General features: G+C 40.9%; 1 protein-coding gene across 1 annotated transcript; it reads right to left on the bottom strand.

Moving 5' to 3' along the window:
* Positions 1-1,579: 1,579 nt before the first annotated feature.
* Positions 1,580-24,272, bottom strand: ATG3 (autophagy related 3). The gene is made up of 12 exons (XM_066620118.1): positions 24,082-24,272; positions 17,460-17,501; positions 15,054-15,103; positions 13,217-13,287; positions 11,820-11,927; positions 11,457-11,506; positions 10,132-10,207; positions 9,609-9,643; positions 9,253-9,411; positions 6,884-7,011; positions 2,178-2,246; positions 1,580-1,866 (listed from the first exon to the last, which is right to left on the bottom strand). The coding sequence occupies exons 1-12, from the start codon at positions 24,151-24,153 to the stop codon at positions 1,785-1,787; spliced, it is 942 nt and encodes a 313-aa protein (XP_066476215.1). The 5' UTR covers positions 24,154-24,272; the 3' UTR covers positions 1,580-1,784.
* Between the last annotated feature and the right edge of the window lie 122 nt (positions 24,273-24,394).

Here is a 24,394-nt window from a genome sequence, read left to right as displayed (position 1 = left end):
GTGAGTTGTACAGCATGCAGTGGTCCTGGTTCCTCTTGCAGTTACCTGACCTTCTGGCTGAAGACTCAAAATCTTTTAAGCACAAAACCCCATAAAACAAACCCCAAACAAAGCAACTGAAGCATCATGGTGTAGGTCCAGTGGGCCTGGGTTGGTTGACCCAAACAGAGGGCATCCCACCTTCACTGTCCACTTGCCTCCACTGCTGCCCATTCTTCAACTGGAAAAAGAAGTGTGGAGAGGAAGGAGATGGGCTACAGCATAAGGGCACCTACTGAGCTGAACCCAAAGGAGAGTTTCAAACCAGGGAAATCTTGTGTCACCACCACTTACTCCTGGTTTTTCAGGGCGTTAGACCTGTAAATTTAGGAACCACCGGGCTAAATGCTTCCCATATAGGCAGAATTCCCTTCCAAACATATGAACAAATCAGGAACTGAAAAAGTTGCTGTTTAAAAAAAAAATCAGTTGATTCAAGATCATAATCTAACCTGCACCCTATGTAAGGTACAACTTTGGAAGCTGAGGTTATCTGAAGCATTTCTTGAATCATATTCAAAATATGAGGCGTGGCAGCCGAGCAGTTAAAGACACGGGAACGTCTGCAGCCCAGGAGTTCGAGACCCCAGTGCTGCAGAACAGGGTGAGCTTCTGTTACTTGCCTCAGCTCCTGCCAACCTAGCAGTTCGAAAGCATGTAAATGCAAGTAGATAAATAGGTACCACTTCGGTTGGAAGGTAACAGAGTTCCATGCACTTCAGTGTCAAGTCATGCTGGCCACATGACCACAGAAGATGTCTTTAGACAACACTGGCTTGCTGGGCTTAGAGATGGAGATGAGCACAGCCCTCTAGAGTTGGACATGACAGTGCAGGGGAAACCTTTACCTTCTTTATTCAAAATTAAATTTTTCCTCATACTGTTCCTCATACTGTACAATTATAATGCTACAGTGTATTATAATCCAATATGCATCTATTAGTGTTAATACTAATTCATAAATCACGTTTATATCAAAATTCTGGCAGCACTGGGAATGCAGGTTAGCAAACTTGCATAGAAAGATACAGATTTGAAACACAGAATTAAAAAAAAGCCTTTAGTAACTGCTTCCATGTTATGTCCAATTTATGGTGCTAATATTTTCATTCCACAGTAGCAATAGGTTTTCCCTTACAGAAGGCTTTCAAAAGAGATCAGATTTCCACTTATAACAACACATATTCTGTTGATGCAAATTGGATATAGAGGACAGCTGCTTCCTCTTCCTTCCAGCTGTAAGAATGGGGAGAAAGTGGCGGTTTCCTGAAATCTTCTTAGCACTCAACATTCCTTTAGGCAATTTCATTTCCTAGTTTAGAGAAAGCTAGGGCTGTGTCTTCACAGACTTCCCATGCTCTTCGTCAGTGCACTATCAAGAAACTGAGAAGAGATGCTAGAAACTTATCTGCAGTATACACAGAAAACTTTCATTTCTATCAAAAATGCAGGCACAATAGGACGGGGTGATCAGAACAGACCAAGGACCCAGGGCAACATGCACTATGCACAGATAATGCATATCTGACTGCAAATAAGGATTAGATTAGAAAAATGGAATTTTTACACATAAAGGTCTTTATTAAAAAGTAAGGCTGGTAGTGGAATTTTATTTTGATGCATAAACTTGATAGAAGTGATACATTACAGAAATTGTATACAATGGTGGATAAACAAGTCTGTCACATGAACGGGTTATTTTAAAAATCAGGATCAATAATTAGCATAAACATTTTCTCTTCTAATTACATTGTAAAGTGTCTTGTGTAGTCATATTCTATTGTTGGAATGACTGCCTGTACAAATTTCAAAAAAATTAGAAGATACCTGAATATTTAATTAAGGAAAAAACACAAACACACAACCACAAATCAGTTTTGAAGACTGAAGCTAAGAAGCACACACTCTCCCACCCCACACTTTTAATCTCATCTGTCCATCTCTATGAAAGGAAAAGAGAAGAATAGACAAGAAGGCGAGGATACATGTCTTATATTTTACCTGGACAAGATCTTTGGGCAAGTGGGTGAAGACAAGAATGTGTAGTAGAGCCCTTATGAGTAGAGCTCATAATACCATAATACCAAATTGCCAACAAATTGCTCATAATACCAAATTGCCAACAATTCAAAGGATACATATGGACTCCAAGTTCTCCCCCACCTTCTGCCACAGTTTCAATTATTTTCTTCATAACTTCAGCATGCCTGAAAGGAAATGGTGAATATTTTAAAATCAATATAAGCATTCTTCTATAGGTTAGAAAGACTAAGTTACTTATATACATTATGATAAGTACTAAATACCTTCCTACAGACAGACACAAGCAATGATTTAAAGAAAACACAGAAGTTTCCGCTGTTGCTTCAAGTGAGCTTTAGTTATTTCAAGCTAAACCTGCCCCAATGCTTTCTCTGCTCCAGTTTTATCTCTAGAAGCAAGATTGTGAGGAATCCAAAATAATGTGACAGTAGCAAAGAATTCCATGCCAATAAAATTTCTGTTACTTTCAGACAGCACTCACCAGGCTTTAATTACAAGCATTCCACTTGCAAACCGCACTGGGTGATATTGGGTATGTGCGCGTGTGACACCACTACTAGCCAAAATAGTGAAAATCGCGGTATTTTCAAATACCATGATGTTATACACCAGGGGTCTCCAAACCCTGGCCTGGGGGCCAGATGTGGCCCGTAGCGAGCCTCTCTCCGGCCCATGGCCACCCTCTGATCTCCTTAGAGCCTCTGGTCCAGTTGACCAAACACAACCAGAGTTGTGCTTGTGGGGTGGGTGAATGGGGGTCCATTTAAGTGTGTGCTTTCTTTTTTAGCCTATGTTTATACTTGGAGAAGTCCTGGACATTTGAGGCCATTCAATTATTCATTCATCTAAATTCCATCTCTAATGTATTTACTTAAATTTTATATTTAATTTTTTTCCCTGGCCCTCGACACTGTGCCAGATATTTGATGTGGCCCTTCAGCCAAAAAGTTTAGAGACCTCTATTATATACAATTAGATGGGCAATTTAATGCAGTGAAACCGTATTGAAATATCTGTGCTCTATCAAATGTTACAGCTGAATAACCAGAAAAGGAAGACAGAACTGCCTTATATAACAAAAAGTGAATTGCTTTAACTGAAAACTGATCAATGAGACAGACTGTTCTGAGAGCCAATGAGGTGGTGTTATAATACAGCAAGAAACCAATAAAGTGTTAGTATGAGCCAGCTCTCATTTCCATGAATCAGAGCAAAAGTAGAACTCTTATTCAGCTGTGAGTGACCAGTTGGCCCCTGGTTTTTTGTTGGTTACTGATTTGTTGGCTGACCTGTACTGTTCTACATTAAAACAATAAAATAAAGTTAATGGCAGTTACACCAACTCTAGTTATGCTACAACATTTAGGTTGTGCATATGATATTGTAATTTATTCTGTATGGGAGTGTTTCTCAAACTGTGGGTTGGGACCCACTTAGGGGGTCACGAGCCAATTTCAGGTGAATCCCCATTCATTTCAATATTTTATTTTTAATATAATAGACTTGATGCAACCATGGAATGTGACTGCATTTGGGAAAATGTGACAGATCTGCACTTTTAAGGGGCTACTATGTAAATGCTTTTAACAATGACAGTTAATGGGGCTTCCTCCTGGGTCAGTGAGGGTAGGATTGCAGCCTAGGATTGTTTAAACTCTCCCTGCTTGATGGCATCACTTTTGGAGGATCCTGACAGATTCTTGTTCTAAAAAGTGGGTCTGGGTGCTAAATGTTTGAGAACCACTGCTGTATGGTGTGGTACTGGAGGAGGTCCATCATGGGGGTAACACAATGAGCTCCCACACCAGGTGATGCAAACCCTAGTGGTGCCTGTGCCAGCATTAGGCACAAAACCGCAGAAATTGAAAACTACTGAACTATCAGAAGAATTGATTCAGAAGGCAGCATAAGAATCCAGATAGTCATCAGATTTCATTTCAGTTTAGACTGGCACAATCTCTGGTTGTTAATTAACCCTGCCAAATTTTTGGTGAATGACATTGTGTTGTAGAACAAGTAAACATAACGAAACAAAACTTGGTATTTCGCAAGTCTAAGTAAACTTTTTTCCCCACAGCCTTGTGATCTTACTGGGCTGCCTTTGTCCATTACCCTCATGTGAAAAGTCCATGGTACATGCAATACTGAGCATGGTAGATATTCTTATGTGCATTAGAGTCCCAGTAGTTTGCTCTCAAGACATTACCTTCAATTTAACCTAGTCAAGGGAAGAATAAAAGAAAGGGAGTCTGAAAGACAGTGCCCTTCAGTAGTTACTTTGTGTTAAAGACTTCCTTTTTCTGGAGGGATTCAACCTTTCTAATACAGGAAAGTTATGAAACAAATACAGGCCTCGCTTTCAGTTGCTGACAGAGATGGATGTGGGTTGCTGGTGTTCAACAGCTGCCTATAAGAATGTTGGTTTGTTTTTTTTTACTACTGTTATTGTAGTTCTCTATTGAATTTCAATCACCTTGACAAGAGATGCTCAATTACCATTTTAACTCCAGAGTGTGTAAAAACCTGCCAGCACTACCACAGTGATTTCAATGCCACCTACTTCTGAGTAACCATGCTTAGGATGCTCTGTCAGTACAAACCTTGCTGATGGGAGAGGGGGCGAGAGACTAAGAACTAAACTTTTCCAGGGCAAAGTACAAAGAAACTGCTCCTGAAAGAGTTCCAGGTGCTTTCAAGGATCACTGTAGATCCCGACAAGGAAAACAAACTTTGATAGCAAAGCAAAGCAAGGCTAAGAAGAAGCAGGAAGCATGTACATTAATTGGCTTCCTTGCTCTCTTCCCTTTTATGGCCCAGAGTGGTCAGGGGGCAATGCCAACTCCAATGTCATAGTGGCACTCATTGCTACTTCCAGGGATTTGTCAAAATTATGGCACAAATTCTGAGCACTGTGGTTGCCAGGTCTGAGGTGAGTTCTGATAGCCAAGAAGCAAAACAAGCTTTAGAGTAGGAATTGGGAATGTAGGTCAAAATAATTGACACGCTATATATCGTGATTACTTAGTCTTCAAGACTGCTACCAAGCACAAATGATTGTGTAAAGTTAACAGAAAAAAAAACTACCAAGGTGATGTGCAAGGAGTTCACATGCAGCCTGAAACTACCACCACCATTTCAGCTCCTCCTTCAGAACAAAATATAGTAAACATACCACAATAAGAACCCTGAACTAAAAAGCTCACAGCTGTTTGGTCCAAATTGTCTCTTCATATGGCACACAGGACTATTTTATGTAGTGGATGGAGAAAGGACAGAAATCATGATTTACCTCAATCACCTCATCTTTTTTAGGGATGCAAGAACCATTCTCTGCAAGGCAGGTAGGATAGAACTGCCCAACCCTTCCTCCTGCTCTACTCAACTAATTTAAGAAGCTAGCACTAGCACAAGGCTATTATCATGATTCTTAGGCTGTTGTACTAGGGGGCATATGGGTGGTGATCTCTCATCCCAACCATCAGGAAACTGGGGCCCTGTCCAACACAAGGATTCTTTTTCAGCACTAGGGTAGCAGCAGCAGCAGCGGCTCCTGCTAGCTTAGGAAATCGACAGGATCAACTCCCAATGCCAAAGATTAAGAAATACATTATCTTGTGCTGGCAACTGGAAAATCCCCAGAACACAGAACTGGACTCTTAAGTGAGGAAAAAGGTAGCAAACTCCTAGCTAGGCCTTTTTCTGCTAAAAAGGGCAGAAAAACTTGGAATCTCACGGACCATTAAAAGCTACTTCTGCCCAGCGTTGCATACACGTAACAGGAATCAAATGTGTACATCTATGGGTTGGGCAAAAATGGGTTAACAAAAATGGTAAAGGGCAAAAAAAGAAGTTGAACTGTCTTAAGTCCAACATTCAATTAATTCAGACAACATTTGATATGTTAAAGCATTGCACTCTCTCAGAAAAGCATCAGAGAGTGTAGACCAGGGGTGTCAAACTCATTTCATACAGAGGGCCGAATAGCATTCATGATGCCAGCTGAGGGCTGGAAGTGATTAGGCAGGAAGTGATGTCATTAAACAGGTCTTAACCAAAAATAAGCACTTTTTCTCACTTAGGAACTCATTAGCTGCAAATGACAGAAGAGAAAATACACAAATCTTTATCATATTTCAAGATATGAGACAGCCCAATTTTTATGTGGGCTGCACTTTCAGCAATGACACCTCAGCAGCCGAGAGCCTGAGGGCCAGATAAAAAGCTTCTACGGGCCGCATCCGGCCCCCGGGCCTTGTTTGACACCCCTGGTGTAGACTGTAGAATATACAGGATAGTAGAAGGAAGACAAATGCATGTACTGTCATGACAAATTGCAACACACTGTTTGGAAAGACTTGGAGTGCAAGATAACTTTTTAAAAGAGCTGGAACCTTTGCTCTTCCAGCAGTTGGAACAGAGCAGCTGTTCCCACTTCCAGGATGTTGACTGCCACCTCCTGGAGAATTTAAGTGGAAGAAAATAGGGAAAAAAAGGTTTGATTGGTTAAGATCCCCAGAGATCTAACCTCACAGAGGCTTTCAAAATAATCAGTGTTAAGGGTTTTAAAAGTGTCACTCTCTGCCTTCAGACAGGGCTTTTCTGAAAATAAATCAAAGCAGCTTACATTAGATGCTGGAAGAAAGATTTTCAGAGACAAGGCTTGGTATGAAGAATGCAAGGTTGCAAAGCTGCTCTGGTTGCTAACAAGTTACCAACATATACTCCAATCCTTCATCAAGTCCAATCAAGCATTTTTTATGAACTTCATATTTTTTTTTAAGTGTACAGACTTAAAAAATACCTGCATGGATGAACGGAACACATTGGAGGAGGAGGAAGATTGGGGTGGTTTTCAATTGTCACAGTTTTTTTAACATGATCTTGACTGATATCTTCATACATGTGATCTACGGTTAATGGCTGCCGTTGCTGAAAGAAGAGGAGCAAGTGAAAACATGAGAGCACATTTTTCTGCTTTAAACAGAAGTGTCAGGAAAAGCTTTTATACAGAACTTACACTGCAAACCTCATACATTTTTTATAGACCAGACAGATTCATTTCAACTTGTTTTACAGAAGGGATGCTGGTGTGCCCAAAATCATTCTGAGTTCACTCTTGTGCACTGCCCCTTTCCCTCACCCAGTCTACAGACCAACCTTGGGGCTATGTGTAACCCATGACATTATACAAGTACTGCATAAAGACAGAATTGGCTTTGGGCATGAAAGTCAGCATCCTGAGAACTAAACTTTCATGGAAGAAAGAATGGGAGCAAGCTTCTAGCCATGACGATCATGATGTTTGGTTTGAAAGTGTATGGACAAAGCTCCATGAGATCACAAGAGAAAAGGGGACCCAGAGAAAATACGTGTCCAGGCTTTCAGTGTCCCCTTGCATTTCCACACGACTTATAAGTAGCAAAATTATGCAAGATAACCAATTGGTAGATGTGTTTTTGTAGCACACAAACCAACACATTTTAGTGTTAAGATACTTTTTAAAAAAATACTTTTCCAGTTAGAAATACTGTGGTTATATTTGCCGACACTATTATCACATAAGTCACCCACCTAGTACACTTAATAAAAATGACAATTTAGAAGTACAACTTGGAATAAAAACACATAACACCACTTTCTGCCCTTCTTTTTTTGAAATAATGAAATCTGCAAAAAAAAAATTTCAAGCACATGAACAAATTGCACGAAAATCTGATCAATCTGCAAAATGTATACAGATTACAGGGTGCTCCTTTGTTGTAAAATTTAGATTAAATACTTTAATGCCAACTATCCATTACAATAATCCCCAAAACAGCTTATACCACAATAAAGTTGTACAAACCATTAACACCAGCCTAGAATACATAACAAGTAGAGCTAAATTAAAAATTTCCATAGCACAGATTTGAAAGAAATAAAAACATAGCATGTGAATAAAAAGCATAGCATATGCTAATGGTCAACGATTTCGCTTTATCTCCAATAATTCTGCATCGAAATAGGTAGCAAAGGCTTTAATAGCATGTTTTAAGCCCATCCGAGTTCTTGAAAGCAGGTCAAGGTCATCAGCATATAATTGAGCAGGGATCGGTCGATTTCCTTGGCATGGTACATGAGTGCTAGTCTCAAATTTGAGACAACGTATGATTGCATGATGCAATGACAATGCCATTGTTTGCCAGAACCTGATAAAAATTTCAAATTCTCTTTTATTGCCAGAACCAGATACAAATTTCATATTTTACTGCCCAAAATATGAAATAGCAAGAGAAATGGCTGTCAAAATATTCAACCCTTCATGAGTCTGCAACATTAAAATTACTTTTGAGCAGTCTTTGTAAAAACTGCATTGAATATGTGGCAAACTTCTGTTATAATCTTACGTTATGGTGTATGACCTGTGGCTATTAAACTAAATGAACTTGGTAATAAGTCACTGAAGAGCAGTCATATATGTAGAGGAGAGTACTGACAGAGGCATTTGAAACCTACTCTGCTAGAAAAGAAATGAGAAGTACTGTAAAGACAACAGAAGCAGTGTAGAAAAAACCGGATCCATTATATCTTTTATTACTTTGCAACTTTCCACAAAGGTGTCATTCAAGAGTGGAGCTACAGAAGGAACATTTCCAGAAGTCTCCATGATTGTTCTACAAACCATCTTGGTCTGTTACCCAAGACTCCTTACTACAACATTGCTAATCCCCAGGTCCCTAACATTGTTTGAAGGTACACGTTGCAGCAAACTTGCTGAAATTAAGCAGGTCTAGATCTGGTCAGTGCCTGGATAAAGCATCTGGAAACGCAACACATACTACCTTATTAATTAAGCATTATTAATAATGCTTTATTATTAAAAATAATGAGCATTATTATGCAATAATATGAACATAATAATGGGCATTATTAATAATGAGAGGAAATTTTAATTGCTACTCGTTTGTTTGCAATACAATGGCTATTTTATTGTATTTTAATGTTGCATTTTAATGTTGAATGTATTTTAATGTTGAAATTTTAAATTCCGCCAGTTGTAGGGCGGTATTGTGTGTTTGTTTTTGCTGTTCTTTGACCATAATAATAAATATTTACCTACCTACCTACTACCTTGGTTTTCATGATAGAAAAAACTGAACTATAGGAAGATGCAATTTAAAAAAGTTGTACCTCATCATAGCCAAATAACCAAAGTCTTGGTGTTTGGTAGTATTTGTCATATGTGATGTATAGGTCATAAGTTCTGGTCTGTAGAATAGCTTCTTCTCCTCCGCCAACATCTACTTTAGCCTTGGCAGCTTCAACTATTTTTCTTGTATCCAACGTTGCCTGCTCAAGATTAAAGAAGCAAGTTAGTAGCTTCGAATTGTCATCAGGTATCCATGCCACCCTCCCTCCCTAGTTCAATGTTCAGGCATTAGATCACTATTTAAACTTCATCCAATTACTATTTCAAGGAGTTTTCTACTGAACCCAGAACAAAATCAAATGCACCATGACTGGTACCAAAGAAAGAATGCACTCACGTCATCTGTCTCCAACAGCCCACTCTCTTCATATTCTAAGAGAACAAAAAATATAGGAGACTATTTCACTATTTAGCATTTTCATTAACCTGCATCTTTCCAGAATACTCAGGGCATACATAAGAACAAACAGTTACAAAACGACATGAGGCAGCACCTTGACTATCCATTCCCAACCACTGTGCAAGGTGCCAGACTGTTTAAACATTGTGTAGTGGCAATGTTAGGAAAAAGTACAAGCAAAAGGATGAGAAGAGAAAGCAAGTGACAAAAATTGTTGGGGTAGATGACAGACGGGACAGAATAGACCACGATGGATAAGCCTGAGTAAAGAATGGGTGAGGGAGGCAGGATAAGTGCAGCAAGGTTTGTGAGGCAACTGTCCCATAGGAGGATAGTACAAAACAGACTGTCTATCTGTTTTAAAATATTCTGTGACAAAGGAAGCAAAAGTGTTTTCTTTGAGACATAACCCATAAAGTGAACTAGGAAAGGGTGCCTCATCCAAACAAGTGTTTATTACCTTCCATATCAGCTGCCTCTCCATCATCATCGTCATCTTCACAAGATCCTGAGCAATCTGGTAACTTTGTATTGTCCTTCCAAGACAAGAAAAACCAGTCTTCAGTGCTGAACAGAAATTCTAAGCCAGGACAATCGTGCACCATATTTGAAGATCACATAGCTATGCAACACGTCACATAGAAACTAATGAGAAAACAGCAGTTTTGGAGTGAATTAACCTAGCCGTTCACTGTAGTTCTAAAAGAACACAGATGTTTTCTGGACCTCCGTGCTGCTCTAGCTGACTATATTTCAGCTAGCCACCCATAATATTCAAGCAGCAGGCATCTAATAATCTTTTTTTAGTCAACTGGTTCAAGATGTTACTTCAAAAGTGGAATTCTACTTTATGTAATAAAACTGGCACTACTAGTCACCTTCCGAACAGAATCTCAGTCATCCATACTGCTAAACTGTGTGGCATTTACAATACTTCATATTTAATCACTGAAGCTATCCAGTGAAAGCAGCAACTAATAAGTTTGCATGCATTCCCATTCTTAAGTTCATTTTCTGTCTTGAAGATTAGCCATTTTTGCATTCAACAAGACTGAACAAGCAACACAAATTGTTATGAGGTAAATAAACAACCCCCTCTCTGGAGAACTCTGGGTAATCAGCAGTTTGAGACAGTGGCCTAAACACAAGTTACGGTATGACTTGCATAAGCCATGGGAATGTGACTATACCACCAAACATAAGGACCAAAAATATATTTGGACCTCTGAGTCCCCTTTGTTTCCTAGCTGAGAAATTTCCTCCTCCAATAACCATGGTCCATGTGCTTCAAAACTTAAGACTTCTTCTATCATGCTGCAATGGATACAGCATAACTGCATAGACAATGCAAGAGAACTTCAGTTAGCCAGACCCCCGGCATCAACATCTTCCTTTCTCTCTGCAGCTTGGGGCCCCGATTTATCAGCTGCAGATTCAAATATATTAATAGCAGACTTTCCTCAGTTCGCAGGCATACTGTGGATTTAATACTGCACCTCAGCTGGTCCTCGCAAAAAACTCACCACTCAACAAAATGTATAGGATGGTAGCCCTAATGCGGAGCCATGGCCAACAGCCCAGTAGGTTGAGGGAGCCAGCAGACAAAAGAAGTTTGGGAACTGCTGTAGCTCATAGCAGACATCTACCTACTGTCCCAATCCACATGGACACCTAAAAAGGTACACTCTTAGTTTTTAAAAAGAAAGGCAAGCCCAACAAGCACAGTAAATTGCCAGGTATCTATGCCACTAGTCTTCTAGGTACTACTCACAAAACATATAATACCTTACTCTCCAGGGTGATCTCCTTAATGGATTCTGTAACTCCCATAACACCTATGGAGATAGCACAGATACAGTAAGAACTAGAAAGAAATTTAACAGCTCTTTATGACCGTACAGATAGTTGCTCCACATGTACACTCTCCTTTCCATGCAAATTAGACTCTACATTTTCAATAGCTACTTCTTAAAATGGTTAAGAATCAGCATCATTGAAAGAAAATTAATATTTGAAAGTGGACTTGAGCATTAAATACTTTGGAGCATTTTTTAAAAGTTCATGTGTGGGGAGTTCTGACAGGAACCAAAATCTGAGCATTTAAATTCAAGAATAAGAGAAATACGGTACCAGAAAGAAGTTCAATACCTGCATGGTGAAATGTGTCCACCCATCCTCCATCACCATCATCTTCTTCTATAATGGCTTCTAGTTCATCTGAATACTCCATCTGTTTACATCGCTTGTAACATGGCACTGCAAAGAGCAGCACAGCGTTCATGGCACAATCAACACAGGAAAATTTCTCCGTGTTTGGAACTGGAAGTTTTCAGAGTATGTTTTCTAGAGTGCTGATGTATATACTTAAGGTTGTGGACACATTTTGCAGTATGCATTTGGTCTTAATCAACTGAAGCTTACTGCTCTGGAAATACAAGATTTTTCCTATATTTGAATCTGCCACCGATAAGTACAGAGTTGGAAGTAATTTATGTAGTCACCGATTAAAGCCTACTGAAAGCACCTAGGATTCTGAGTAGATGTCACTGGAAGCTGTGCTTGCATAAGTCACACAGTACCAAAGGACAAATGTCTATTTGCACTTCAGTAAAGAATATCATTCAGTGTCATGAAGGAATTGCTACCTAAAGCAGAAAACATATCACTTGCTGTTGCAAGATGGATAAAGCACTGGTTCGTGGGAAGATGCAAACACCAACTTTGGAGAGATCTATCTCACAACTTCCTTATGGAAACTTATTTGAATTGAAGTTTCCATTATTTAAGCCATTTATGCCCTATGTTGCATATATGCAACAGGAACCAAATGTGTACATCTGTGGGCTGGGCAGAAATGGTTTGTAACTGATGAATTTTACAGACTATACCAATTTAGACAACTTTATTATGAAAAAGAATTGGGAAGTTATATAGAGTGAACTTGATCTCATAAAGTGAAGTAAATATGAAAAGAAAATATTTGATAGTACAAAAGCAGGGCCTTGCATTTGAGGATAAAACATTTGTTACCAGCTGGTGCAAACCAGCTAAAAAAATAGAAAGGGCAAGATCTAATTTGGTTGTTCAATCATAAGCAGAATGACCTTCTGCCAAGAAGGTCATTAACTTTTGAATATATTTCTTGTGAGCTCAGGACAAGTTATCACTTGGATCCAATTTGCTTCTGGAAAGAGGAATACCTATCTCATCCCAGTTCAACCTAGACCAGCAATTCTCAAACTTTTTAGCACCAAAATCCACTTTGTAGAATGAGAATCTGTCAGTACCCACCAGAAGGGAAAACATTAACCTGGAAGTGATGTCATAGCCAGAAGTGACATCATCAATTTAGGCTTCAAATCTAAGCTATGATCAATCAAAGGCCCCATTACACAATGTGCTCATGCTGTTATCTTGCATAGCTCAGAATTCAAACATTCCACCTCAAATTGGCTTACGAACCACTTAGTGGGTCCTGACACACAGTTGGAGAAACACTGACCTGGAAAAAAATAAAAAGCAAGTCACTAGTAATAAAAACTTACCATTTTTAGTGACCAAAAACTGTTTGTCTGGTGGGAGGTAAGCCTTGACCTTTAATTCTTCTCCTGCAGCCCTTAAAGATACAATGCAAGCCTGTAACACTCTAAAGGCAAGAGATGAATTCTACTTCCTCTACAGCAATACTTTCAATAAGGGAAAACAAAAATACTGCAGCTGGAATTCAGAGCTACATGTTTGTACTCAAAAGTCTGGCATGTCCACTGGGTCTGCTTTTAAAACTGGATCTTTTAACTTTTTTTTTGGAACAGCAGACCACTCCCCCCATGCCACAGCATAATCTGCTTTAAAACTCTTGTCAGGTTCAAGAGTTGTTTGCCATGTGTCTCTGAGGACAGGTCTAAAAACACACTACCATCACATAAGCTCTCTTTTGGCCACTCAGAACTAGTTGAATGAATGCTTTGGATCCAGCTTTCATTTTCACTTCTCTTTAACCACAACATGCTCAGAATGTTTTTCATCTGGACTATTATCTTTGGCAAGCCACAGCATATCAAGCTCACTGGCAACTAAATCTGGAGAGCAACATAGGAAGGAGGTGTTCTTTTTGCTGCAAGCTCATGAAACGTGCAAATTTTGGTACTTTTCAATTCTGTAATAATCCAAAAAATTCTCAAGACAGAAAATTGACGCCCAAGAGATACCCAATATTGTTAGCCTTTTTCTCTCAATTAACACTTTTTTCTGATACATTTAATACTTGCTTTTGAACACTTGTTGCTATATTTGCAAATAGAAAAAAAACCTTCTTAATGAAACTCCTAGAGAAAAACAGCCATGGATCTATTTTTACTAGCTTCTAAATACATACATTTCATAATAGCAGTTCCTGTGAAGATATTTAGTATTGGGTTATCTCTTCCTGTATCATAACCAGAAAACTTGCTTCTAATATCACAGAAGCCAATTCAAGTTCCCATACAAGATGACAATAGCACAAACCATTTCAAGTACCCAAGGCATCAATGCAGATTATCATAACACCAAAATGTAATGACCACAACATTTGACTAACTAGCCTAGGAGGCCCTTTAAGATTGTTTGCCAAGATGCAGAACTGGTAGAGTTCATGCACAGAATTAGGCCAAGACTATTACATGTCACCATAGATAAGCCTATTGTACTAGGCCAGTGTTTCTTAAGCACTAGTATGGGTACCACCAGTGGTACTTGAGGCGGTGTCTGGTGGTACTCATGGAACCGCTGGAGACCTGCCAATCAGCAGTGAGACCAGGAATGTGACATGACAAACAGCGTTAGGAGGCTTGGCAAACAGAGTTGCAAAGCATGCTTTTCCACACTTGAAAAAGCCCTCCTGTCCACCCTGAGCCTCTTACTGGTATTTGTCACAACACATCTGGCTTTCCAACCCAGAAGTGACTGGCAATGATGTCATCACCAGTTACTTCTGATGGTACTTCAAATAGGTGGACCATGTGAAGTGGTACAGTGGTGGACAAACATAGAAACATTGTACCTCTTTGACTAATCACACAACTCTCCAGCCATGATTCCTATATTTAATGTAGAAAAGCAGGAGCCACATTGTGTTCAAATAGTAATGTGTGACTTGAATGGTACATGTGCACCTCAATACATGCAGAAGCCTGTTCTGCAACATTTGTCCCCCTTTAAAGGGTGGGAGCACCATACAAGTCAGGTGTGCACACATATTGGAGACACCATACAAGTCAGGTGTGCTCACCTTGTTGGAGACATGAATGCATGTTTTCCACTATGCCTAGTACCTGCAAATGGTAAATATACTTGCCATGCCTTAGTGTTCTTAATATGCATTTCCTATAGAATTTTACTTACCATTGCCAAGTAGGACAGTGGTGAACTAAATGATCTCCAGCTGCCACAAACTGTCAAAAGCAAAAGAGTAGAACTTTGCCATAAACAGCCTTTCATCAACTTGAGCAACCTTAACATCACTGTTTCTATATAGATTTCACACTCTTAATCGAGGAACTCTTAGTGCTGGTTCAGTACTTGATCTAATCCAGCTCACAGAGATTGGCTTCTGGAATGATTCTAGCAGATGTATCTGCACATGAGACATGTGAATGCCCAAAAAAGACATCCACACAATTTGCTTACATATGATTCCGTGAGCCAAGGCTTGACTCCTGGATATATGCCATTAATGGGATCATCTAAATAAGTTATAGTAGTGGTCAATGCATATCAAACATTTTCAAGGCCTGAAGGATCTGTTTGAAAAATCAACTATGGATACCAATGGAATCATGTATTAAATAATCACCCATGAACACTGTCATTTCTAACTAGATCTTTTCTTATGCCTCTCTTTTTTCCTTGTTCACTTCAAGGTCAACCAACTTATTTCTATTCCAAATCAACAACTATTTCTGTTAAGACTATTTATATATTGCTTTCTAACATACATTTTGCTGTGGTTTACACAGCAAAATAAATCAATGAATGATTCCCTGTCCCCAGAGCAATCACAATCCTAAAAAAAGATGCAGCAGAGACACCCAGCAACAGCTACTGGAAAATATGTCATGCTGGGGTAAAAAAGGACAGTTGCTCTCCCCTTGCTAAATCTAATGCGGAGGCTAGAAGAAATGCAAGATCTTGCCATTTCTGAAAAAGAAAAAAGCAGCACACAAGCAAACCACACTACCAAATTTTGTATATAAGCCTAAGGTTTAAAAGTTTCAAGGATGAAAGGAAAAACGACAAGTAATGATGAAAGAGAAGTCAGCAAATCAATAAAAAAGCTTGCTGGCTAGAAAAGAACAGAGTAGGAAAAGTTAAGTGATCCACTGGCTCCAGAAAAGCCATTTGTAGACCGATTAGAAGGAACCGGCATGGATCAATTGCCATTAATTATAAAATTCTCATTTGTGAATATTACACAGTAAACTGTTGCTCTTTCAGTTTTATGAAAGAACTGCAAATCTGGTCATGGCGCATTTAGTTTCTGATTCAAGAGCAGCTATTCAGGGTGACAAAAATATTTGTAAAAACTTCTCAGATTTGTTGCAACTGTACTTGATCACTGTTACCCAAATCTTCTGCTGACTGGGGTGGGAGAAGAGAACTTGAGCTTAATGCCAAGGAAGCCAGGCTAACGCTTCCTTGCACTGGAATATGCATTCCATGTGAGTTTTGCTTTGCAAGGGGGACCTGTTCCCACTTCTCCTGACATCTTGCCCATTGCAAATACCTTTGACAATGCATGGGAAAATTGCCAACAAGAGAGGGATTTATTATGAAAGGAGCAAGACTGTTGCTCATTTCAATCTAGTACAATTAACTATTTCTGTAACACCTTACTAAAGAATCTTCAGTTCCCCCAAAAGAAAGCTTTAAGTTGGTTTCTGCTGGTGACAGTTCTAGTAGAGTTCACATTCCTTCAACTTTCTACAATTACCACCATATGTTTGATATTACTCTGATCATCATATAAATGCAAATTAAACGTAGATTGAAAAGACTTAAAAAAAGCAGGATTGAAGGAAGTAACAAATAAACAAAGATAACAGGTAAACAAAGGCAGAGGAACATATGACATCCCTATCCTGATTTCTGGCATCAGTCCTAATGTTTGCATCCTTTCTTTATATTTATTCAACATCACTAGAACAGTGATCTCCAAAGTGGAGACCACTGTACAGCCGCAAAGTCTTCCCTGGCACGGACAGCGTTTACCATTCCACTGGCGGAATATTGCCACATTCCTCTTACAAACCTGCCTTTTCACCAGTATAGTCCAAGGCAGCTTAATGCCATTAAACAAAGTATTACTTTAAGCACCCATTAAAACAGATCAAAGTGTTTACTGTACAAACCTATGCATATTTCCTCAAAAATAAATCCAACCACATTTACTCCTGAATAAGTGTGCCAAGATCTGCAGCCTATGGCTGCAATCCTATGCACACTTATCTGGGAGTACAGTCCTTTGAACAAAGTGGGTCTTCCTTCCAAGAAAGATGCAGTGTTAGTAATTCAAAGATGCTGAAAGTGGCAGTCAAAATTACAGCAACATACTTGCTTAATTAACCCCTTCCTTACAAGAGCATCTGGTGTCAGCCCTGCTTTGAAATAACAGAAAGTAGCAAACCCAATGGTGCAACAGAAACATGTCTTTGAGCCGCTTTGAGTGCTTTTGGGAGAAAAGTGGGATAATAAATAAATTTTTACTATTTTCAAATATTACTTGGAAAAAGGGAACAATTGCATACATACCTCTTCAGGTGTAATAACTCCAGTTTCTTTAAATTTTGATTCCTGCAAAGAAAATTCACACATTAGGATACCTGCAAACATTTGATATTACAAGTCTCAGGATAAAGGAAAGATTATATTAGTTCCCACTCAAGCTTTCTGGCCTGATGAGTCTTTATTGTAGACCTTAGTTCAGAAGAACATAAGACCTACCTCAATGACAGCACAGCTTGTTTCACTACATAGCCAAACCACCACCACTACCAGTACAGTGTCTCTATCGCTCATACACCAAAAAGGTGCTAATCAGAACTACTGCAGGTTTTCAGAACTCCTAGAAAACTGCTCATTCAAAGGTCTCAAGTTCCTTCTACAGGCTGTTACAGTACTTGGGCTTGGTTTTTCAATTTAACTCAGCAGGACAAGGTTAAGTGCACTTCCAACTGTGCTCAGCATCATGCATTATCTCTAGTATGCTATGCTTTTTCCCCTGACTAAAGTACTCCTAACATGCGTCTTACCCTCAGTCATTAGCCAGGAAGTTTCATACTGACCAGTAGATACGCCACAAACATACAGTATCTTCTCCCTCAAAAAAACTGATTTCTTTAGTTCTGTAAGTATTTTTTTGAGGGAGAAGACACTGTATATTTGTGGCGTATCTACTGGTCAGTATGAAACTTCCTGACTAATAATTGCTTTGATATCTGAGAGCATAACCAGATAATATGTCACTTTGTTTTTGTCATGTGACTGCAAGCTTTGCCCAATGATACATTCAGCAATTTTTGCTTTCTTACCCACATTTCAAATTCCTCAAACTTTTTAAAACAAGCCTAAACTATAAAATAAAATCAGTAGTGACATTAGAGTGTCATAGTCAGGATGCCTGTATTTCTCTCTCAATTTTAAACCTCTTCAGTTTCATGAGATACAGAAATGCAAGGTATGCAGCCATTATCTTTTTCAGGGGTGCCCAAACCCCAGCCCTGGGGCCACTTGCGGCCCTCAAGAACTCCCAAACTGGCCCTCAGGGAACTCCTAGTCTCAAATAAGCCTCTGGCCCTCCGGAGATTTGCTGGACCCCACACTGGCCTGATGCAACTGCTCTCAGTGTGACAGCCAACTGTCTGAATTTTTTGCATGAGCTATGGCAGTGGTTTTCAAACTCTCATGGAGAGTCTGAACCACTGTAAGTGCTTGTGGGGGCGGGGGGAGGCAGCAGGGGCAGGTGGAAGGCAGCAGCATGATCCCCAAGATCATGCCTCTCAGGGGGCTGCAGGGGCTTGGGTGCACTTACCCAAGCCTCCTGCAGCTTCCCCAGGGTGCGGGGAGCCCGGTGCGAACCTTTGGCAGGGCTCCCCGCAGCAGTGAATGTAAAAGCGGAGTGATCATGCCCCACCTCCGCTAAAGCGGAAATGCCTCCCTGCCCCCTCCCTTAAGGGGGCAGAGGCCAGGGCCCACAGGCTGGGGCATTGTGATGCCCCAGTTTGAAAAGCCCTGAACTATGGGATAAGGGCTCCTCCCTCCACTGCTTGCTGTTTCACATCTGTGATACAGCAGTAGCAGCAAAGGAAAGGCTGGCTTTGCTTTGTGCAAGGCCTTTTATAGGCCTTGAGCTATTGCAAGACCTTCATTCATTCATATAAGTTCCATCTCTAAGGTATTCATTTATTCAAATTTTAAATGTAAATTCTTCCCCCCCCCCCCGACACAGTGTCAAAAAGATTGGACACCCCTGTTTTAGATTAATAAAATAGAAGGATTAGGTATGCATAGCTGAAGGACACCAGAGGCAGTGTTTATTTCTGTTCCTGCTAATAAAAGCCACAGACTTGGGTTATATAGATTTACATTGCTATTCCTAAGAGTGCTTTCCACACTGCATAGGACTATCACGTTTCCGTCAGTCTCAAACTAACATTTTAAACATATTTATATTCTATAGGAACTGCTAACTTCTATAGACCTGTAATGTCTGGTATAGTCAAAACAAGTGCAGGAACAGTAGTTTTCAGAGGAATGCGATCTGTTTATGCAATGTTTGAGCTTTGATAGTATCACTTCCCACTTGGCAACAATTAAGTTCTTGAATTTAGAAAATGCATGAAGTTATGGGAGAGGCATAGTCTATTTCTAACACCTGACATGAAGCAAGAGACTACCCCACAATCTCTGCAATACACCAAACATTTGGGAAATGGGAGAAGTCTCAGGGCCCAATTATATCCAATTTTCCAGTACAGCCACAATGCAGCCACAATGCAGCCCCAAGGTAAGGAGACAAATGTTCCCATACCTTAACAGGCCTCTGTGACTGCTGCCCCACCACAAGATGCAGTGCACGCCCCATTAGCACAGATGCACTGGCATTGGAAAATTGGATAGGATTGGGCCTTCAGAAGACAAGAAAAAGACTGAAGATCAGAAAGCAGATTTTTAGAAAAACTGTTAGTATGAAAACCCAGCATTTAAAAATCTCAGTAGTAATTTAAGTTACAAAAGAAGATACTATAGATCACTGAGGCTTGCAAATCAAAACTATACCCGAATAATTAGCTGAGTTAAGTTTTTGGATTTTTCATTTATTTGTGTTTATTTTATTGTTTTTATTACTAAGGGATGCTGGAATTTTAATTATTATTGTAAGCTGTCTCAAGCATAGGATAAGGCTGAATATTAATATTTTAAAATAAATGAGTATGACACAGTAAAGCTCACATTAAATTACATATGTAAGTATGCTATGTCATAGATTCACTCTGGGTTCATAATACAGTAGTATGCCCTAGCCATATTCTGATAAATTTATGAAATAACAGAAGCAGTTTAAGATAACAGTCAAAACTACAAATTCTTCACATCTGAATCCTTCCAGCAGCAATGGAACTTCACTTTCCAGCTCAGTTTTCTTGGTCTGTTCCCTAGTCAGGGATCAACTTCCTGCCTGTTTATTTCTCCCTCACCTTCAGATATTGGTTTAGCTCAACTGGGCTCCCAATACCATAAGAAATCTCCTTATTACACTACAGGCCAGTCATTCAACTTCACCACATTCCACAACAAAGCCCATCAATATGTCCGATTCTTCAACTCTGCCTAGCCCTGCACATTTTTTCCACCTACACTACCACTGCCAAATGCCTCTGCAAAATTATCCAAGAGTAGCAACACTAAAGAAGTGGTGATACTCATTCTCTGAGATTGTAAACAAGTTGCAATTCCATGCATTCTATGTTATACCTTGTAAATATGAAGCCCAAGTCTGGCAAAATATTTCAAAGTTCCTAGAATCCAGAAATATGCATGATTGTTTTAAAACTGTCAGCTATAGACAGGATGGCAAACATGTTCCTGTATATATATACATGTGCACACTTTTTTAAACTACTGCAACTCTTAAGCTAGTGGTCCACAAGCTGTGAGCTGTGGCTCCCCAGGGTGTCATGGAAACCAGCCTGGGAACCTCTGAATCCTCATGAAAAACCTGCCAACCTATACAATTATAGCATTATAGCCCTAATGGGGAGCAATGGCCAATGGCCCAGTAGGTCAAGGAAGCCACCAATCAAAAGTGTTTGGAACCAATGTCTTAAATGAATGTGATCCAAGAGAGCATAATGGAGTTAAGGAAATCTTGCAAGAAGAGGAGAAAGAAAACTTAACTTCCTGTTGAATGAATTCTATGCCGTCCCTACTTTATTAGTATCTATGGTGTCTCTTCCAATTAAAGAGATGTATCCCTGTAAATACAACAGTGTGGAACAGCATTATATTTGTATCATAGAGCCCAATAGGAGAATAGACAACGTACATGTACCATGCCATTTCTCCAGGGAAGCATTCATTTTGCGCATCTTAAGAAAGTACAAGTTACATGCCTCCTATAAAACTCTGAAGCAGTGAAGAAAGACCAGACAAAAGCTCTATGGGGCATGGTGGTGACAATCATGGCAGGTGTGATGAGCAAATAAAGAACTATACAAAGTAAAATTCAGCAGGGTAACCACATTAATCCGTTCATGCACACACACCAAGTGTCTCTAGGAAATACTTTACAGACTACACCAGTGTTTCTCAACGTTTGTCCCTTGCCATGCCACCTCACATGATCTACCTATTGGAAGCAGAACTGTAGGTAACTGACAATGATGTCAGCACCAGTTACTTCCAGATTGGGAGACCAGACACAACATGACAAACACCAGCAAGAGGCTCAGGGCAGAAAGGAGTGCTTTTTGGAGTATGTGAGAAATGCATGCTGGAGCTCTGCCCACCGAACCTCCTACTGCTGCTGCTTGCCACATTGCATTGCACTGCCAGGTGGCGGGGGTCTGGCGGTCCTATGTGTACCACTAGAACCATCTCAGGTACCACGTCCCACTGGACTACACAGTTGCATTAGCTTACTTGCATTAGAACTCATTTCATCACATGCATGAAGCGAAAGAGGTATTAACTGACAGAGTTTACATATACTTCAAGCAGCAGTGCCACAAGAGAGACAGACCATGGAGGTGCAGCCTCTGACATATGGAGCAAGACTGTGTGTCACCTTTACACACTTCTGGGGAAGCCAAGGTGCAACTTTCCTCAGGATCTCTGTGAAGCAGCTGTAAAGAACAACAGTCCAGAGCAAGCTGGCAGAAGAGAACTCCCTGGTTGTCTCTGGGGCCAGTACCATAGCTAAGGGGTACAGGGAGTAGCAACTGCACCAGGCAACAGGCTTTTGGGTGGGGTGGGCGGACGGAAACAAGCTGAGCTTGACACTAGTGGCCAAAATTTGGAAAACCTTAGTATGTATGAATAATACCATCGTGTTATATATGTCTGGAAAGGTAAGTTAATGCTGAGTGTAACTAAACAAACCATGCTGGAATATCTGTCTTCCATCAGAAGTTATGGCTAATCAACCAGAAAACATTTTCATTGTGAAAACCTTGGTGAAGTACAAATAATACCATCATGTTATCATTGGAAAGGTAATTTAATGCAGAATGCAACGGAACAAACCATGCTGGAATATCTGTATTCCATCAGAAGTTATGGCCAACTAACCAGAAAATATTTCCATTGTGAAAATCCTGGTTAAGTGTGAATAACACCATCATGTTATATATCATTGGAAAGGCAATCTAAAGCTGAACGCAAAGAAACAAGCCGTTTTGGAATATCTGTACGCAATCAAAAGTTATGGCTAATTAACCAGAAACCATTTTCATTATGAAAACCTTGGTGAAGTACAAATCGCACCATCGTGTTATATATTGCTGGAAGGGTAATTTGCAGCAGAATGCAATGGAACAAACCACTCTGGAGTACATCTGTTCTGTCAAGTCTATCTCCGGACCAGATCAGACGGAAAGCTCTTCAACCTCTCCAGACTGAGAGCAAAATACAAAGTCCAGCTGAAATGTCTGCGTGACTTCCTCTTTGCCGACGATGCAGCTGTCACTACCCACTCTGCCAAAGATCTCCAGCAGCTCATGGATCGTTTTAGCAAGGCTGCCAAGATTTTGGACTGACAATCAGCCTGAAGAAAACACAGGTCATGGTTTAGGATGTGGACTCACCTCCCTGCATTACAATCTCTGAGCATGAACTGGAGGTTGTCCATGACTTTGTGTACCTTGGCTCAACGATCTCCGACACTCTTTCTCTCGATACCAAGCTAAACAAGCGCATCGGTAAAGCAGCTCCCACGTTTTCCAGACTCACAAAGAGAGTCCGGTCCAACAAGAAGCTGACGGAACATACCAAGATCCAGGTCTACAGAGCTTGCGTCCTGAGTACACTTCTGTACTGCAGTGAGTCATGGACTCTTTGCTCACAACAGGAGAGGAAACTGAGCGCTTTCCACATGCGCTGCCTCCGACGCATCCTCGGCATCACCTGGCAGGACAAAGTTCCAAACAACACAGTCCTGGAACGTGCTGGAATCCCTAGCATGTATTCACTGCTAAAATAGAGACGCCTGCGTTGGCTTGGTCATGTCATGAGAATGGATGATGGCCGGATCCCAAAGGATCTCCTCTATGGAGAACTCGTGCAAGGAAAGCGCCCTACAGGTAGACCACAGCTGCGATACAAGAACATCTGCAAGAGGGATCTGAAGGCCTTAGGGATGGACCTCAACAAGTGGGAAACCCTGGCCTCTGAGCGGCCCGCTTGGAGGCAGGCTGTGCAGCATGGCCTTTCCCAGTTTGAAGAGACACTTTGCCAACAGTCTGAGGCTAAGAGGCAAAGAAGGAAGGCCCATAGCCAGGGAGACAGACCAGGGACAGACTGCACTTGCTCCCGGTGTGGAAGGGACTGTCACTCCCGGACTGGCCTTTTCAGCCACACTAGACGCTGTGGCAGAACCACCTTTCAGAGCGCGATACCATAGTCTTTCGAGACTGAAGGTTGCCAATACAATACGGCCAGCTTATTGACTCCATAAATGACATCTGACTTCGTAGAGGGGGCTCTACAGTTTCTTTGACGCCCCCTCCCCGGGTAGAGCTGCTGCTTCACCTGCAGCCCGAGTGCGCGTGAGGGGGGCACAGGGCTGTATGAGGGGCGGGAAGACTCTACCCCTCCCCCGCTCCCGTCAGCAGCCGCCGCGGCGCGCACCCACTGAGGCGGGTGGGCGGAGCCTCACCTTGAGCACCGGCGTCAGGTACTCGGCCACCTCCAGAGCCTTCCCCTTCACGGTGTTGATGACGTTCTGCATCCTGCCTAGCGGGGGGGGACGGGGAGCGACTCCTCTCCCCGCACCAAGCAACCCAACCGCTTCCCCTCGCTCCTTCCCTCCGGAAGACCACCAATGGCCTGGGTGGGGAATCACGTGAGCCGCTGCCCCGGCACGTGACCCGAAGGACACGCCCACGCAGCCGGCAGCCGCAAAGCCCTCCCCTTCTAACTGTTCCCATAGAGTCAGGAAAGGGCTAGAGTCACACTCCATGGCCGTCCTG

The sequence above is a fragment of the Tiliqua scincoides genome, chromosome 3, assembly GCF_035046505.1.
Source record: "Tiliqua scincoides isolate rTilSci1 chromosome 3, rTilSci1.hap2, whole genome shotgun sequence".
Taxonomy (NCBI): Eukaryota; Metazoa; Chordata; class Lepidosauria; order Squamata; family Scincidae; genus Tiliqua; species Tiliqua scincoides.
This window is presented reverse-complemented; position numbering and strand designations above follow the sequence as displayed.